The 20,267-nt window shown below is 35.8% G+C and overlaps 1 protein-coding gene across 1 annotated transcript in view; it reads right to left on the reverse strand.

Annotated features, from left to right (window-relative positions):
- The window catches only part of DIAPH2 (diaphanous related formin 2), a 979,600-nt gene that overhangs the window by 927,337 nt on the left and 31,996 nt on the right, over positions 1-20,267 (reverse strand). The window contains exons 2-3 of the mRNA XM_044911596.1: positions 4,910-4,942; positions 2,034-2,210 (exon numbers count right to left, since the gene is read on the reverse strand). Coding sequence (XP_044767531.1) covers positions 2,034-2,210; positions 4,910-4,942 — 210 coding nt within the window. The remainder of the gene's footprint in view (positions 1-2,033; positions 2,211-4,909; positions 4,943-20,267) is intronic.

A 20,267-nucleotide genomic window follows, 5' to 3' on the forward strand; every position in this document is an offset into this window, starting at 1 on the left:
TTGGGGGGTGTGGGAGGGGGGAAGCATTTCAAATTGGAGAGAATGATCAACTGTCTCAATTGCTACTGCTAGGTCAATTAAGATGTTTTATCTCTGTGGTAAGGCTGTCACCGATGTCTTCTATTCTTTTCTCAATCCCAGTGAGTATCCTTATGATTGCTGCTTTAAATTCTCCATCAGGCATGTTACTTGTATCTGCTTCACTTAGATTTGTAGCCGAGACCTTATCTTGTTCTTTCATTTGGGATAAATTCCTTCATCTTTGCATTTTCTCTAAGTCTCTGTCTTCTTCCGTGTTAAAAAAGCCAGTTATGTCTCCTCCTCCTGAAAGTAACAGTCTTATGAAGAAGAGGGTCATGTAGTGCCCAAGGCTTGAAGCTTCAGGGAGTGTCTATGGTATGTGCTGCATCTACTCTGCTGTTGTTTTGGGGCTGCTCTATCCCTCAGGCCAGTATTCTCCAAAAGCTCTCCTTGCCTGCTGTGGGCAGTGTTGGTCCCTGGCCTGAATGTGGCAAGTTTAACCAGGTGTGCTCTGGTCTGCTTGTGAAGTGAGTCACCACCTCCACTGGAACTGAGGCCCTGCAAAACTCTCTGGTCAGGAGATGTGGTGAGGTCAGAGGTTTATGCTGGTCTTCTGGAGGTTAGGCCCACCGTGCTGGCACTGAAGCAAGCCTGAGAAGGGTAGCTCCAATGGAGCACAGAGGGGTGGGGCTTGGTGTAAGCAAATTATGCAGCCAGTGTTGGTGCTGTGCTGCTTCCAGCAGTTGGTTCACTTTTTACGGTCTTACGGGTGGGGGAGGGGAATGGCTCCAGCCAGCTCCTTTGTTCCCAGAGAGGTAACTTAGTGAATGCTGCCTCTCAGGGGCAAGCTCAGGAGATAGCGAATAATCCGCATGCATTCCAGGTGCTCTTCAGATCGCTGTTTCCACGCCATCTGTCCTTGGGTTGTTTGCCTGCCTTCTCTCCAGGAGCAGGGTGGTGCCCTCAGGGCTCTATCCCGGCCAAGCTTGCTGACTTTCCAAAACTCCAGGCTTTAATCCCTACTGGTTGCAAGAACTCATGAAATTCAGCCCCTCTTGTTTTCCAAAGACAATAGCTTTGGGGAAACATTCTCCATGTATATCCCCCCATGTGCTTCTCTTTCTCTCTCTCTCTAGCCCTTCTCCAGACCAGAGTTCCCTCCCCTCCTCAGTAGCTTTGATCCATTTTTCCCCTAAACCACATCTCTGCACTTCCTACCTTCTTTGATGTGGCTTCTTCTCTCCCTTTATTTGTGGAGTTTGTTCTGTCAGCCTTCAGGTTGATTTCTGAGGTATTAAGAATGATTTGATAGTTATCTACTTGTGTTCATGGAACGAGTTAAGTCTAGGGTCCTTCTACTCCACTGCCATCTTCTCTTCCCAGGCATTGTTTCTCCTCTGTGTTTTTGTTTTTGTTTTACCCTCTGTCTTCCCAACTCTATTTCATATACCCAACAAGATACCTTGTGTTGTTTTCAGCAAAGTGAAATTTAGCCTGTTTTACTTCACAGAAACAGAAACACAAATTAGTTAATTAAAAAATTGATTCAATGTGCCAGAGATTACAAAATACTAGAGAACCCAAATAAATAAGAGAGCCCCTGCTTTCTGGAGCTCACTGTAGAAGTAATAGGTTAGGATGTTTTGTTCAAAAAACAGATACTTTTGAAAATAGTTCTGTTGTATCAACAGGCTTCTGGTCTCTTTTACATGATATAAACACAGTCCAGGAGCACCTGGGTGGCTCAGTCATTAAGCATCTGCCTTTGGCTCAGGGCATTGATCCAGGGGTCCTAGGATCGAGCCCTGCATCGGACTCTCTGCTCAGCAGGAAGCCTGCTTCTCCCTCTCCCACTCCCCCGCTTGTGTTCCCTCTCTCGCTGTCTCTCTGTCAAATAAATAAATAAAATCTTTAAAAAAAAAACAGTCCATAAAAACATACCTACTTAAAACCCCATGCTACTTTGGACACACAAATTTTAAAATTACAACAAAAGTAGGGGTCTAACTTACCATCATTTTTTCAAAGAGATCCAGTACTTCCTTTTCTGACAAATTCAAAGATCGTTCATCATATAATGGCTGAGCTGCTGGAAACTCACTCATTGCAACTTGAGAATCAATAGGATGTTGAATAAGAGGTTTTTCTTTTTTGACAGTAGATTTTCTAAAACTTGTAATTCGGTCACGCTACAAAGAAAAAAGTAAGAAACTCTAAGAGAGAAACCCAGAATCACAAATACGAAGTACTGAACCATCAAAAGGGCACTTAGTATAACATATATCATTATTGTCTTTTGACAAACTCTTATTTTAAGCAACAAGCTCCAGTTAGAGATTGTACAATTTTTTAAACTTGTAGTAGTTCTTCAGTCTCCGAAGTCTGAGGTGTGAAAAGTATTCCTCAAAAGTAAACCTTAGTCCCTTCTTATTTCTGTTTTATACAGTAAGTAGGTAAAAAAAAGTCCTGCATCAAAGTCATGTGGTTGTTTAAGGGAAAATGTAGCTTTGGTGGCAACTTTTGAACTATGAGAAATAAAGAAAGGAAATAAAAAGAGCCCCAATATTCAATTCTAAGGGGGAAATTACAGTAATGTTTCACTCTTCAAAGCGCCAAAAATTGTGACAAGTATCTATGTACTTTGTCACATAGTGGTTGAGTATAATGGTTAAGAACATAGACTCTGAAGCCACACTGCCTGGGTTTGAATCTGCCCTTTCCTAGCTGAGGAACCCTGTGCAAATTACGTGCGTTCTGTTTCCTAATCTCTAAAATATGGATAACAATGGGCGCCTGGTGGCTCTTTCGGTTAAGTGTCCAACTCTTGAATTCGGCTCAGGTCATCATCTAGGGGTCATGAGATCAAGCCCCATGAAGGGCTCTATGCTCAGTGCGGAGTCCGCTTGAGATTCTTTCTCTCTCTTTCTCTCTCTTTCTCTAAAATAAATAAATAGTCTTTAAAATACAGATAACAAGTTAATATATGTTAAATAATGATATTACCTATACCACAGAGTTATTCTGAGATTTAAATAAGTTGATATGTTTAGTGCACTTAGCTGCTATTTATTATTATTGTTGATGTTACTATTATGTCCCTTGCTTTTTTTCCCTAGAAACTGGGGATAACAAGACATCACCTTTTCCATTTAATGGCAATGTTAACATACATAGGAATAGCTTATTCCTACAAATACTATTATGAAGAACTTGATGTTTTATGGATATTGACTCTGAAACTTTGATTCCATGTACAATCTCTAATACTTAGCATAATCTCTAATAATTAGCTTGCTATTTCACATAAAGTGTGTTAATGACTGCAATCTCTAATAATTAGCTTGCTATTTCACATAAAGTGTGTTAATGACTGCAGGTACATGTAAACACCCCAATCTGTTTTAAACCACAAAACATTAGACCTCAAAAATTAGTAATGTCCATAAAACTGAATGTAACTCAGTTTTATTCTGGTTTCTGTTAGAAAGCACATGCACACCATCAACTCATGTTAAACATGCACACGTTAGATGTGAGGACAGTAATCTTCACTGCCATGTTACTGAGTCCTTATAAATTGTTTCAACAATACAAATTGTATCACAGAAGTTATTACAGCAATTTACATAAATTTCTGTTGACTCCCTTCCCATTAAAAGAACATACTTTTCATTTTGATTCAAAAAACACTTTTTTTTTTTAAATTGAAAGCTGTACTTTGAAAGAAATAAGAGTTTTATGTAGCTTATTTAGGATTACAAAAATTATTTTAGTACATGGTTTCCTACAAAGAGATTATATAAATCACAGTGTTTTAGAGCTGGGAAGAAATTTGAAAAATCATCTAAACCAACTCTCTCATTTCACAGAAAAAATGACTCGCTAAATTTATAAGTCCCTGGTTCCCATCCCACTGTTCACATTAAGATTCATTTCTTCAAATTATCTTGAACTATATTCCAATTTTCTTTTAACTCTTTGAGGGAAATTAAGTTGGTTTAGATATGTATTTTCAAACAACTCAAGAAAAATATAAAGTAATCCCAAATAAGCTTGAGTAATATCCAACAGTCGAATTTCACTAAAAAATATGGTGGACATAAAAGCACTTAAATATGCAGTCGGCCATTAAATCAATGTATCTCTGTTCCTGTCCCTTCATGTCACTTTTGTAGTGCAAGCTTTTTACTGAGTAGCATTATTTACATATATACTTGATCTTCCACTATGCCCTTCATTTCTATCTAGAAAATAGGCTTCTGCTTTCAGCAATAACTTGATAAGAAAATGAAGTTAAGCTATACGCTTTTACCTCCTTGAATCACCAATATTTTACATTATTTGTAATTTCACAAAGAAAAAAACTGACACTGCTTAAAATACTGTATTTTAAAAGTTTAGCTATAAAAGGGCACACTTAATTAAATGTTAAGCCCATAACTTTTAATAAGTTTTGCTATGATAGCCTCAGCTCAAAATATTTAAGAATATTAAATTTAAAAGCACATATCTAACATGATAAACTTAGCTTCCTTTCTACTTTAAATTAATTTCCCCCAATACTGATATTAATCTTTTACTTAGTCACAGTTTACTTGGCTATCAAAAAAGAAAAAATCTGTATTTTCCAGAGTTAATTTATATACAAAAAAAATTTTGGTTAAGGTATATATCAGGATAATATCAAAATTTTATTTAGCTCTTATATAATTCTTTAATAGCCATAAAAAGAAAAGTCACTCTCTTGACAAATCTTCCATTATACTGTACTTTGTAAACATCTAGATATAATTTATATCTTACATATATCAATGCTTTAATGTCCACCCACTTTAGTAAAATAGGCAACATGCATAAGTAACATAACAACATGCTACTAAGACCTTACCACATCATCTGCCAAAGTTTTTATTTGAATGTTCTATTAAAACCAAAAGGAAAAAAAAGAATACCTGTCAGATAAGAGAAATTCATAGATCAAACAAATTAATAACTGATACCCATTTATTTTATTAATTATAACTAACCAAAAGGAATTATCAAAAGTTTAAATATATAACCACATACGTTCTTTACAAAAGGAAAAAAACTCTTTAAGGATTAAAAATGAAGATTTGGATGGGTGTGTCTATTTGTTTTGTTTTGTTTTTTTAAGTTGATAGTGATTTATTGAATTCTGGGTGCTATTTGTTTTTAAAGATGACTAGCAAGGTCCCCAAGTCAGATTTGGATCAGACATCATCACCATAGTGCTCAAACATGAGAAAAGATATAGCAAAGTCATAAGCCCTTTCAAGTTTTTTCAAAGTTTTAGAATGAATCACACTTTTAAAATAAATAAATTTTTAAAAATAGGAAAAATGTCACACTTAATATTAATGAAATAAAATGAAACAGCTGAATCTAGAATTCAGTTACATCTGATAAAGGACATCTTTACAAATATTCTAGATAAAATTGAATTAACAGATTCTGTTAACATATGTCCATTTCTCAAAAATTCCAACACTTGTTTTTTGCATGTGGTTTTCTACTTCTAATGCTGCGAAGCACTTAAAATGGTGTATCTTAGTTAATAAAATACAGTGGTTAATAAAAACTACCACACATCAAAATGGGCACCACTATTTGATTAGAGTACAGCAATACTAAAGTAATAAAGCAATATTACAATAAAGCAAAGTAATAATAATTTAGTAATCTTCCATGATTGAGAAGGTAATTCAAGATCTTATAATAACATATTATCAGCATGAAGGGCAGGTATTATATTATAAATATGCTGCAATACTAATTAAAAATTTTGATTAGGAAGGAAAGAGATTTTTAAAAGTCACCAGTTAAGAATTGAAATTAATCTTTCTGCCACATCCTAGGCATTTATGTCTTACAACAGAAGCTGAATGATGTGCATCAACTTTGTCAAGCTTGCTCACAACCCTTTTTACTAAGAAAAATGTGGTCATCTCACTGGTAAGGAGAATTCATTATGAGTTCTAAGTAAGTGAGAATTATTTGGTCTCAGGATCTCATGAAATTGTCTTCAAACACCACCAACCAAATGCTGTAAAGGATCATTCTCCTCTGGATCAGCTGGGACAAATACACTATTATAAGTAGAGTTCTTTTTCTAATTTTAATCCATTGATTCCCTCAGGAACCTATACTTCTACATTTTTGTACTATGTCTTCATCACACCCCAATCAAATTTTATTGCCTAGGGAAAAAGAAGGGTGAATATTCATATCAGAACTGAAGCCATTTTAATAGAGATTAATTCACACAGGACTATCTCTACATATTTCCTCTTTAATATTCATACTGAGTTAAAGAAAATCTTTATGTACAAGGCAAGCTTCATGATTGCCTGTAATGTAAAATCAGAGTGAGAAATGTCAAATTCTCAGATGCCATGCCACCATCCAGATATGTACCGGTCCACCTGTTGTTTTAGTAGGCAGATTATACAGTTCTTCAAGCAATTACTTCTTTTCTTTCTATACTTTGGAGATATAAACTCAAAGACACATCTGTATCTTCAAAGTGAGAATGTAAAGGGAAAATATAATTTGATTCAGTCAAATTATCTAGCTTAAGGTACAAATATGTCTAGAATGCTTTAAATTTATATCTCAATTGAATGTATGGTGACAGTTTGGTCAGGGGGGACAGAAACAAGAAAAAAAGTATTGCTAGTTATATTTCTACCTCATCTTATGGGAAGAAATTTGAGTTTTCTTCTCTAACCCCATTGTTTTTTTGAAATTAACTTTTTTGTCCATACTTAATCTCACAGTACAGAGTTAGAGAATATTAAAGTTGGAAGGAATTTAAGATGATCTGGTCAAAACCTCTCATTTTACAAATTATGAAACTGAAGCTAAGTTACCTGCCCAGACCACAGATCTATCTGGTTATGACTACACACTAACTCTCAGTCAACATATAAACTTTTCAGTTAGTATAATCAAGATCTAGTATATTAAGATTGAATTACTGAATTGAAACAGTTCATGGTAATCTCAAATTCACAGATATCCCGTTTAGGTAACTGCCTTTTTCCATCATTACCCAGGAAGTCAAGCATCTTACCAAAGAGCATTCCCTGGCACCCAAAGTCCTTGCCAAGATTACATGTCTTACATGTAATCTACTGAACTCACATGTGGCTAATAGGTTATAATCCACATAAAATGTATATGGAAATTAATTCTTAAATTTTACCTTCCTAATTACTTCTTAATACTGCCACAATTCTAAGAGTCAAACCATTTCTCTAAGCTTTCAAGGAGGACGGCAGGAGGAAAAACGAGTTCCACTATAACCAATGGAAATACATGAGCACAAAGGCGTAAAAATGCTGTTTCAGAGGATCAGAACAGACTTTCAAAAAGGAGGGTAAGTAACATTTATGTTAATGGTAATATCCACATTCCATTTATCCAGGTTTAAGACTTCCATGTCACTCCTTCATTACCTATAGCCAAGCAGTTGTTAAGTCCCACAGTATATGTTCTGCAATTTCTTCTTCATTTGCATACAAACTATTCCATTTTAGATTCTAATCCCTGGAAACAGCCTCATAGTAATTACCTCTGTTTCCATTCTCTCCTCATTGCCAAAGTAATCTTAAAGCAAAGATCCAGCCCAAACCATCATCACCTCTTACCTAGATTTCTATAATAACATCCTAGCCTGTCTGTCCCCTGCTTCCACCTTTACCATCCTAGTTAATTTTGAACATATCAAAGTGATACTGGTAAAACCAAATTCAGATTATGTTACTCCTTTGCTCAAAACTTTCCAACAGTTCTCCGGAAAGAACTCAAATACATGGAGGCTAAAGAGCATCCTACTAAAGAATGAATGGGTCAACCAGGAAATTAAAGAAGAATTTTAAAAATTCATGGAAACAAATGAAAATGAAAACACAACTGTTCAAAATCTTTGGGATGCAGCAAAGGCAGTCCTGAGAGGAAAGTATATAGCAATACAAGCCTTTCTCAAGAAACAAGAAAGGTCTCAAATACACAACCTAACCCTACACCTAAAGGAGCTGGAGAAAGAACAGCAAATAAAGCCTAAACCCAGCAGGAGGAGAGAAATAATAAAGATCAGAGCAGAAATCAATGAAATAGAAACCCAAAGAACAGTAGAACAGATCAACGAAACTAGGAGCTGGTTCTTTGAAAGGATTAACAAGATTGATAAACCCCTGGCCAGACTTATCACACAGAAAAGAGAAATGACCCAAATAAAAGCATGAATGAAAGAGGAGAGATCACAACCAACACCAAAGAATACAAACAATTATAAGAACATATTATGAGCACCTATATGCCAGCAAATTAGATAATCTGGAAGAAATGGATGCATTCCTAGAAATATATCAACCACCAAAACTGAACCAGGAAGAAATAGAAAACCTGAACAGACCTATAACCACTAAGGAAAGTGAAGCAGTCATCAAAAATCTCCCAAAAAACAAAAGCCCAGGGCCAGATGGCTTCCCAGGGGAATTCTACCAAACATTTCAAGAAGAATTAATACCTGACACTGTTCCAAAAAATAGAAATGGAAGGAAAACTTCCAAACTCATTTTATGAGGCCAGCATTACCTTGATCCCAAAACCAGACAAAGACCCCATCAAAAAGGAGAATTACAGACCAATATCCTTGATGAACACGGATGCAAAAATTCTCACCAAAATACTAGCCAATAGGATCCAACAGTACATTAAAAGGATTATTCACCATGACCAACATCCGCAAATCAATCAACGTGATACAATACATTAACAAAAGAAAGAACAAGAATCATATGATCCTCTCAATAGATGCAGAAAAAGCATTTGACAAAGTACAGCATCCTTTCTTGATCAAAACTCTTCAGAGTATAGGCATAGAGGGTACATACCTCAATATCATAAAAGCCATCTATGAAAAATCTACAGCGAATATCATTCTCAATGGGGAAAAACTGAGAGTTTCCCCCCTAAGGTCAGGAACATGGCAGGGATGGCCACTCTGACCACTGCTATTCAACATAGTATTAGAAGTCCTAGCCACAGCAATCAGACAACAAAAAGAAATAAAAGGCATCCAAATCAGCAAAGAAGAAGTCAAACTCTCACTCTTTGCAGATGATATGATACTTTATGTGGAAAACCCAAAAGACTCCACCCAAAACTGCTAGAACTCATATAGGAATTCAGTAGTGTGGCAGGATATAAAATCAATGCACAGAGATCAGTGGCATTCCTATACACCAACAACAAGACAGAAGAAAGAGAAATTAAGGAGTTGATCCATTTACAATTGCACCCAAAACCGTAAGATACCTAGGAAGAAATCTAACAAAGAGGCAAAGGATCTGTACTCAGAAAACTATAAAATACTCATGAAAGAAATGGAGGAAGACACAAAGAAATGGAAAAACGTTCCATGCTCATGGATTGGAAGAACAAATATTGTGAAGATGTCAATGCTACCTAGAGCAATCTACACATTCAGTGCAATCCCCATCAAAATATCATCCACTTTTTTCAAAGAAATGGAACAAATAATCCTAAAATTTGTATGGAACCAGAAAAGACCCCGAATAGCCAGAGGAATGTTGAAAAAGAAAAGCAAAGCTGGCAGCATCACAATTCCGGACTTCCAGCTCTATTACAAAGCTGTCATCATCAAGACAGTATGGTACTGGCACAAAAACAGACACCACTAAAAGAAACAGTTCAGGGAACTATAAAGAGCTGTTTGACAAGATTAAGCAGTCATTTTTATGTAAACTAAACTTTAAAACATATTTTTAAATGGTTGTATTAAGATACATTTTCATCTATACTTGTGGTGAGCATAACATAATGAATAAAGAAATTGAATCACTATGTTGTATACCTGAAACTAATGTAACATTGTGTGTCAACTATACTCAACTAAAAAAATTTAAAGATTATCCTAGGGCACCTGGGTGGCTCAGTTAGTTAAACATCTGCCCTTAGCTCAGGTCATGATCCCAAGGGTCCTGGGACCGAGCCCCGAGTCAGGCTCCCTACTCAGCTGGGAGCCTGCTTCTTCCTCTCCCTCTGCCTGCTGCTCTCCCTGCTTGTGCTCTGTCAAATAAATAAATAAATAAAATCTTTAAAAAAAATTATCCTAAAACTTTTTTTCATTCATAATGATGTTCTATAGGGACAAGCTCTCAAATTTTACCTGAATGTAATTTATATAGGTACATCCATCTCTCTCTCACATGACATGTAAGCAGACATAGATTTTACCCCTGTGTACAAACTATAGAGCTACTATTATACAGTTAAAAATTTTTAAGCAAAAATGACCAAAAAAAAACCTTTATTAGAGTCACACCCCTGAATTAAGTTGATTAAAGTCATTTTAGTAAGCTCTTACTGTGCAAAATGAATGGTAATAGTCATTAGGCTGAGGGCATATTGTACCAATAAGTATAGTGACCATATATTTCCATTAAAATCAACTCTGGAAAAGCAATAAGCTTATACTTAGTCAAGCAATTAGAGTTTATTAAACTTCATTTGTGATCAGTTATATTAAATATAACTTAGTACAGTATTATGAGTATTGTATAATTATAAAAGTATCACTCCAGAGTCTCAACCCCTTAAGAGAAATGGCTGATAGAAATACAAGAGTCATTATTGCAAGAAAATTAAGTTTTAATTTTCACAATCAAGCAGAAATTAACAAAGACAGCAATATGTAAAGATTCAACTCTTATACCTATTACATGGTAATACAATGTTGTATAAACACTGTGCAATGACTCCCACAGAAACTGGACAACTAAACTGTATATAATTTAAAAGTCTCACCATCAGCTAAAAAGCTTAGTCACACAATTTGACTATTTTCTTCTCTTTTAAATAATTAAGTTGGCCATCACAATAAAAATGAAGGGTCAGTTATTTACCCAGCTTTAAGTTTCTTGCTAAGAAGGGCAAATTGACACAGAAAACCATATCCGGTTCAATTGAATGAATATTTGAGCTTCTACTATGCACCAGTCATAAACAAGGTAAATATGCATTATTCCTTTATGGAGCTTGCAGTCTAGTTGAAGATGAGATTAATGAAAGATCACAATAGAGAAATACTGAGAGCTCTAATAGAGCAGTAGCCTAAAAAAACCTCAATATACTTTTCAGATTAATAGGGCCCTTAAGTAAGGCCATCTATATCAACCACTTATCCAGGGTTTGATGTCTCTGGACAAAATTTCTGCCCAATACCTATTCAGATCAGTGGCAGTAACAGAAGAAAGTACTCTTCAGAGGCCTGCCTTTTACTTTTCAGATCCTTTACTCACTCTGAACTTTATAAACCAGTAAGACCAATCAAGGCAATTCAAGGCCATTTAATCACCTGTTATCCAAAACGAACATTTGGTTCAGACATTCAAATACTTTATTTTAAAGATTTTTTGTAGGGGCACCCAGGTGGCTTAGTCAGTTGAGTGTCCAACTCTTGATTTCTGCGCAGGTCACGATCTCAAGGTCCTGAGATCCAGCCCCTGTCAGGCCCCACACTCAGCGTAGGGTCTGCTTGTCCCTCTCTCTCTGCTAGTGTACTAGATTTAAAGGGGATTTAAAGAGCCATGGCCTTGCAGGGCAAAAGCCTAGTAGTTGAGATGAGGTAACAGGCATTAAGTTCCTATTCTCTACCTTACTTTGCTGTTGTAAGCATCTCAAACTGCCCATTTCATCATTTCAATAAAGCAATACTTCTATATTTTTGTAACCATAGGGACATCATCTCAGAAGTACTGCCAAATCAAAAGCCTCAAATTTTAACCCACCGGAGCTCTTGGCTATTACAAAACAAAATTCTTTCCACAATTTTTTATGACAAGAAAAAAATTCCTTCTGGGATTTTCTTCTCAAGATGCTCTTTCAATTTATAATGAACAAAATGTGTATCTACCAGAAATCAAACAGGACATTGCAGTATAGGGCTTCAGTTTTCTCCATTAAGCAAAAGACCATGTTACTTCACTGGATAAATTTCATAAAACTGTCATAACAAGATAAAAAAGTCTTAAACTGTTTTGCTATGAACTTCAATCTTTTTTTTTTTTTTAAAGATTTTATTTATTTATTTGAGACAGAGAGAATGAGAGAGACAGAGAGCACATGAGAGGGGATAGGGTCAGAGGACGAAGCAGACTCCCTGCCGAGCAGGGAGCCCGATGCGGGACTCGATCCAGGGACTCCAGGATCATGACCTGAGCCGAAGGCAGTCGCTTAACCAACTGAGCCACCCAGGCGCCCTGAACTTCAATCTTTAACTGCCAACAGGAGAACTATGATATAGGAATCCAGCAGCGTCTTCTGTGTAACAACCATACTCAGCTTCAGGACTAAGGATGAAGCATTCAGAAAATATATGTTTGCCACTTAGGTCTTTAAAAAAAAAAAAAAAAAATCACACTAATGAATTGGAGGAAATCATTTAATACCTGAATTAATCAGAAAAAAGTATAGGAATAATCTAGGTTTCTAAGAGTAGTAACTACTTCTGTTAAGTGTAGAAATAACATTTATTTGTTTTGTACTAAACTATTTCAAATGGGAAAATTGTATGGACATGAAAATTCATCTTTTAGTCTGAATAAAAAGCAACAGAAATGAAAGCTAGTTTTACACAAATACAAATATTTCAAAACACAGCATAGTACCCTGTACATAACAGATACTCTGAGATCAATGAGTTAGCCAAGTGGGGCTCAACATTTAATTTTTACCTTCTGTTTTAAAAAAAGAGAAATGCCTCATTCAAACAATATGTTTGAGTACCCATTATATGCCCAGCAATTTATGGCACATACAAGTTTAAGATCTAATTCTGCCCTTAAGTCCTCTACAGTCTAATTCGAGTGAAACCTAATCACATAAACAAATGCTAAACTATGAGATTCTGAGGTATATCACCCCCCCCCCGCCCCCGCCGGCACTATCACATGTCCTATCTTATTATCTTCACAACATTAACCAATACTGAAATTATCTTGTGCACTTATTTACTTATTTGTGTCCTATTTTCTAGAAAACAAATTCCCTAACAGCAGAGACCTTAATTTACCTGTCTTATTCACTTTTGGATCTCTAACACTTAGAACAGTAGCTGGCATGTAATACCTGCTCAATATTTGGTGAATAAATTAAGTACAATAGGAATTCAGAGAAGAAATACATAAATGTAGCTTCATTTAGAAACTATAAAAAAAGTACCCTAATTGTTGGATAGGATTTGAATAGCCAGAAAGAGGGGACAAGAAGAAAGGTAGAAGCAGCAGCATTAGCATTTTATTTTACTTTAGGGAAGCAGCCTTATGAAATACAGGGTTGACGTTGAAGGGTATTAAATTTTGAACATGTAGGGTGGGGACAGATTAAAGATAATCTTGAAAACCAAAGGAAGTAGTTTGGACTTAAGTCTCACAACTACTGAGACTTCTTATGATTTCCTAATTCAGAGACAGACTTGGAGAAGGTGGTACTTTAGAAAGATGACTTCAGGTAGTACAAGTCCACAATCTCTTACCCGAAACCCTTGAAGCCAGATGTGTTTTGGAATTCGGAGTAAAATTTTAGAAAGGAATATGGTATGTGTTCCATATATAAGAAAATACACCCAGTAGGATCTAGTGTAGCACCCTAAATCAAATGCATTCATGGTTAACAGTGAAACATGAATATTCCACAAAACAGGATAGACAGATAAAGACTATATATAGCTTCAGGTTGGGTCAGGTTTTGTGGCTGAATGAGAAAATTCTGTTTTCAGAGATTTCAGATTTTAGAATTTCAGAGAAGGGTTGTAAGCTGTAATATTCAGGATAGACTGGAGCAAGAATCAAAGGCTAAAAAAGTAGCTTGCAGAGATCAGCAAGTTTGGTCTATTCTACCTAAATACTAGCTACCATTTAATGAGCATTTATTATGTGCCAGGCACTATGCTAAGAGCTTTATATGCATTGCCTCATTTATATCCTCACAGCAATCCTATTATATAGGAATTTACTGTCCTATTTTACAGGCCAAGAAATCAAATTTTGCAGTCATTAAGTCATGTGCCTAAAGTCACAAAGATAATAAATTACACAATTAGGATTAGTATTTAGATCTGAGTAGAATCCGAGCTCTAAAACCTCAATCTATTTTCTGAAGTCAGTCGGCAAGAGTCTTCATCAGTATAACAATACTAGTTAAAGCTCAAGTTCTTTTTCAATCTTGGCCTTTCCATGTACATTTGCTCTGCTTAGAGCACTCACCCAATACCCCCTCCTCCACCTAGCCATCTCCTACCTAGTCTCAGATCAGATTACAGTTGGTCCTGTGATAGTCTCCCATGGTTCCTAACTTCTCCTTTTGTAACACATGTCAATTATCAATTTCTTATCAATGACAGTTTTCCTTGTTATACTGTACATTTAATGTAGTAAGGACTAGTCTCTCTTGGTCCGCACTGTGTTCTCAGTTTTGTGTACTACTAGCACACAGCACTCAAACCTGTGATGACTGATTGAATTGGAGAGGGGAGGAGAGAGACAGACACCGAGAGATCCAGGTGTGAGGTGATAAGAGATGCCTAGGATGGTAGCTATGGAAATAGAGAAGGCAGTTACTATATATAATTTTGCTTAAAATTATGCTTGTTATTGAAGCAATGTACCCAGACATATGACTGTTGTTTGTATTAAAAAGGGTAATTTAATATCTGTTGTTGTGATTACCATCTTTAAAACACACAAATAACCTCTAATTGGCTATGATTATTACTCTGGAGATACCTCACCTAACAATGACTTAAATAACCACATCATTTAGTTTTCTAATGTAGCTGCAAAATTAATCTGACAAAACAAAATTATTCACTCCTTTAAAGATTCAAAATTATAAATCACCTAAAACGGAAAATTATTCCTGAGTTGTGAATAAGGTATTATTATAACACATTTATAGAAAAGGGCACATAAAAATCAATGAATGACTTGAGTTAATTTCACTCTTACTACTTTTAACTGATATTCTTGAATTTGCAAATAATTCCCAATTCAGGGAAGAGCTGGAGTCTAAAAGTTCATTTTTTGTTTGTTTTTTAAAAAATTTTATTTATTTATTTGACAGAGACACAGCAAGAGAGAGACCACAAGCAGGGGGAGTGGGAGAGGGAGAAGCAGTCTTCCTGCTGAGCAGGGAGCCCGATGCGGGGCTCGATCCCAGGACCCTGGGATCATGACCTGAGCCGAAGGCAGACGCTTAACAACTGAGCCACTCAGGCGCCCCTAAAAGTTCATTTGTATAGCAGCTATTTAGCTTCTGGAACACATGTTCCCAAATATGCAACCAGTAAAAATGGTTTCCAAAGTGAAAGTAGACAACCATCTCCCCATGGAAAACAAAACAGCTTATTTGAACTCATACAGGAAGAATTTGTTTAAATAACTAAATATTGGGGCACCTGGGTGGCTCAGTCCATTAAGCGTCTGGCTTGATTTCGGCTCAGGTCATGATCTCAGGGTCATGACATGGAGCCAGCGTCAGGCTCTGTGCTGGGTGTGGAGCCTACTTGGGATTCTCTCTCCCCCTCTTCCCCTCCCTGCCTTAAATAAATAAATAAATAAATAAATAAATAAATAAATAAATAAATATTATATTTAACATCAACTATTTAACACTGAAAAACTTAGGCAAAACATGATTATGGTAGGCAAAAATGACTTCAAATTAATCCTCACAACAAACCTATAATGTAGGTATTATTATTATTCCCATTTTACTGATCAGACAAATGAGGCACACAGAGGTTAAACAAAACCATTTTATAATATTCTCTGACCTGTATGCAGTATCACCATGCCAGCTAATAATATACCTTCACAAAGTAATTAGCAAAGATAGGACTATGATATGGTATGATCCATCAATAGTACAAATAGAGGCATCTCAACATATTCAATAATTCCCTTGGTTGAAAACCAACAAAAGTTTTAACCTGACATCTTAGATCACTTACATAGTTTACTTTCAGAATTAGAGCAAGAGCTACAGAGCACAAAGGTCATGTACCTCCCAGATCACTCACAAGAACTTGTGTATAAAAGCTATTGAATTAATTTTCTGACACCAATAACACACAGACCTTTTCAGGCACCTGACTAACCAACTATAAAATACAAAATCATAAGTGACAAAATGCACTCTCAAGAGCATATACTAGTAGATTTTTCCCATGGTATTTGCATTTTAAAAATACAGAAGGAAAATGCCATGAAAGAAATAACAATCTCTGTAAGATGAATTCTGTTTGGATTTGCATTAAAAATGTTTATTCTCTTTATTTAAACTGCACTAAAAATTAGGCATGCCCATCTTACAGAATAAATTCTACAAAGATTAAAAACCTCCCCCCTAAAAAATGATTAAAAACCTTCCCAATTTCTTTCATCTACCTTAGTTCCAGTAACACACAAAATTAGTATTTTAATTTAATCCTTGAAGGACTTTACGATTTCAACATACAAGTTTCTGGAGACAGCCAACAATGAAGAATTCATTCTTTTTGTCCTAGCTTTGTCAAACAGAAGCTTTCCTTGAATTCCAGAAAGAAGGTAGAGCCACAAACTTAACAGTCTTACTAAATGCAATCAGGAGAGGGAAAACCAGTATAAAATTAGGTCATTCTGTAAAATACTACTAGTCTCTACATCCAATATGTTTTAACTAAATCATTATAGGGTAGCTTCAAGGGAAGAAAAAAAACCTAAACTGAAATCAAAGGATTATTTCAAAAATATTCATTTATAACTGAGTAGTTTGTTGCAAGCCCTCTAGAAATACATTTATCATGAGTAAAATCTGTCAAATTGATGGGAAGTTTTCTGCCAAAATCCATGCTGATGTGACCATACAGCCCAAATGTAACATTTGTTCTTAGTGAATAGTTACTTGGATTTTCTTCTGCCTTCTCCTCTCCCTGCCATTAAGACCAATGAGAATGTCCCAGCTTAAAGAACATAGGAGGTTATACTACTAAAATAATTCTTAAATTATATTATGTATTTAAATACTCTAAAAAGGTTTATCTGAAGTTTTACAATAATCAAGGATGAAAATAAAGATCTTAAATATTTGGTGACAAGGCTAAACCTAGATGGCTATGTATTATAGAGACTGAGAAGTGTGCTCTCAATCTCTTCAAGAACAAGTGATTAAATATAAGGTCCTTGTTAGCACTAAAATTCTGTTTCTGTGCTATATTTCTAGTAAAAATATGTGCTTAACCTAGAGACTTTGATATGTGAACATAGAAGGATGAAATTTTCTTTTAAGTTTTTCATTTAAATTCCATTTAGTTAGCATAGTGTAATATTAGTTTCAGGTGTACAATCTAGTGATTCAACACTTCCATAAAACCCCCGATGCTCAGCAGAACAAGTGCACTCCGTAATCCACATCACCTATTTAACCCATTCCCCCCACCCACCTCGGAAAGATGAAATTTTGACAAAGGCTGGAAACATGATGTATTAAACACTACAAAGGAAAAGATATATCACATGACCAGGAGAACAGTTAGGAGGAAAAATTTTGGGAAACTGGGAGAAGCTGTATGTACACCAATTTTTATGAACTAACCAAGTTTGGTAAAGGAAGGAACTGCCAAGTAACTACTGACCAAAAATAAAGGGAAACCGCCAGATTGAGGTTAAGATAATTGTTGGGTAGGCAAATTTGACCTAAATCCAAAGTTTATACCTGGAGACTAAGAAGTTTCAATGTGTTGGTTAACATTCAGGCAAGACTGACCAGGTGCTGGGGTGGGGGAAAGGGGAAGAGAGGTAGGAAAAGAGAACCATAAAAATCCCAATCACTTTAATCATGTAGGTTAAACCAGTTTTTTTAATGTGTCTAGGACTTCCACCTCTGCCCAGGTTTATCACCCTGCCCAAAACAACAAAAAATACACATAAATATTTCAAACAATGTTTTCAAGATGCTGAACACCAGACAATAAATTCCAGTGATCCCTGAAAGACAGTAAACAAATGAGGTGAGGCTTACAATTGCCCCAGCATACTGCCTTGAAAGAGTGTCCATGTTGTGGCCCAGAGAGGGGACCCAGGCAGAGCACTGCAGACTTCCTGAGTTGAGGAGTTGAGAATCCAAGGACACCAGCCTGCTGGAGTTTACAAGGCAGAGTGCCAGAAAGGAGAAAGCTACAACAGAGAGAGAATTAAGGAGACCTGCTGCAGAGGTACAAACTGCGTATTCAACACAGTGCTGACTGGCACATGTATGCAGAGCTGGATGCCAGGAACCTGGGATCATGACCTGAGCCAAAGGCAGACGCTTAACCACACAGGTGCCTCAGAAAGATCAGTACATTTAAAGACATATGTTGCAGAAACTATCCAAGATGAAACAAAGATAAGAAAACAAATAAAAATGAAAGGAGTATCAGTATAAGAGAGACAATTTTAAAGTGACCAAATATATGTGTAATTGAAGTTCCAAAGGAAGAGGATGGGGAATAACAAATATTTAAAGATATAATGGCCAAAAATGTTACAAATATGTTTTTTTTTTTTTAAGAAACTATAAGCCCACTGATCCAAAAAGCCCAATGAACCCCAATAAAAGAAACATGAAGGAAATTAAAACAAGGCACATCTTACTCAAATCACTGAAAAGTAGTGGTAGAGGAAATATTAAAAACAGCCTTAGGGAAAAAAAAAGACAATAAAAGGATAGAAGAAGGTAAACCAGCTAACACAAGTCAAAAGAAGGCCATAGTAGCTATATTAATATCAGACAAAGTGGATTTCACAGCAAAAAATATTACCAAGGATAAAAAAAGGTCATTTCATAATGATAAAGGGGTCAATTAATTAGGAAGATATAAGGATCCTAAGTGTTTATGCCTGTAATAAGAGCTTCAAAATACACGAAGCAGAAACTGATAGAACTGAAAGGAGAAATAGACAAATCCACAATTACAGTCAGAGATTTCAATGTCCCTCTCTCAGTAATTGATAGAACAAGTCTACAGAAAATCAGCAGGAATATGAGGACTTGAACAATACTATCAACCAACCTGATCAGACTGACATTTTTAGAACATTCCACTAACAGCAGAATACACATTCTTCTCAAGTGCACATTGTACATTTATCACAAAACAAAGTTTCAATAAATTTAAAAGTATTCAAGTCATATAAAGTATATTCTCTGGCCACATTAGAATTACATTAGAAATCAAAACCAAAAGATTTCTGGAAATCCTCCAAATATTTGGAAAGAAATATACTTCTAAATAACAGATGGGTCAAAGAAGAAAGCAAAAGAGAAATTAACAAGTATTTTGAATTAAATGAAAATAAAATCACAACATAACAGAATTTGTGGGATGCTACAAAAGCAGTAATTAAGTGGGAATTTATACAAAAAAAGTCTACATTAAAAAATATGAGAGTTCTCAAATCAATGACCTTAGCTGCCACCTTAAGCAAATAGAAAAAGAGCAAATGAAACCCAAAGCAAACAGAAGGAAATCATAAAAAAATGGAAAGCAATGAAATAGAAAAACAATATAAAAATAATAAAGCCAAAAGTTGTTTCTTTAAAAAGATCCTTAAAACTGATTTAAAAAGAGAGAGAAGGGGCACCTGGGTGGCTCAGTCGTTAAGCGTCTGCCTTCAGCTCGGGTCATGACCCCAGGGTCCTGGGATCGAGCCCCACATCGGGCTCCCTGCTCTGCGGGAAGCCTGCTTCTCCCTCTCCCACTCCCCCTGCTTGTGTTCCCTCTCTCGCTGTGTCTCTCTCTGTCAAATAAATAAAATCTTTTAAAAAAATAAAATAAAATAAAAAGAGAGAGAAGACCCAACACTAGGATTTCATGGGTATATCCTACCAAAATCAATTGTACAGAAATGCTTTCAGAAAACTGAAGAAAAAGCAAACTGATTCTTGGTTTGGAGAAGAAGATGGTAAGTAAGGAAGTGATTTCCAAGGGGCAAAACCCTTTGGAGGTGTGTGTGGATATGTTCACTATCTTGATTGTGATAATGGTTTCACAGGTGTGCACATATGCAAAATTTAGCAAGCTGTACACTTTAAGTATGTGTGGTTCCATGAATGTCAATTATACTTCAAGAAAGCTGTTTAAACAAATTCACAGAATAGACACAGATAGACAAATAACT

This window comes from Neomonachus schauinslandi, chromosome X, assembly GCF_002201575.2.
Source record: "Neomonachus schauinslandi chromosome X, ASM220157v2, whole genome shotgun sequence".
NCBI classification, from domain to species: Eukaryota; Metazoa; Chordata; class Mammalia; order Carnivora; family Phocidae; genus Neomonachus; species Neomonachus schauinslandi.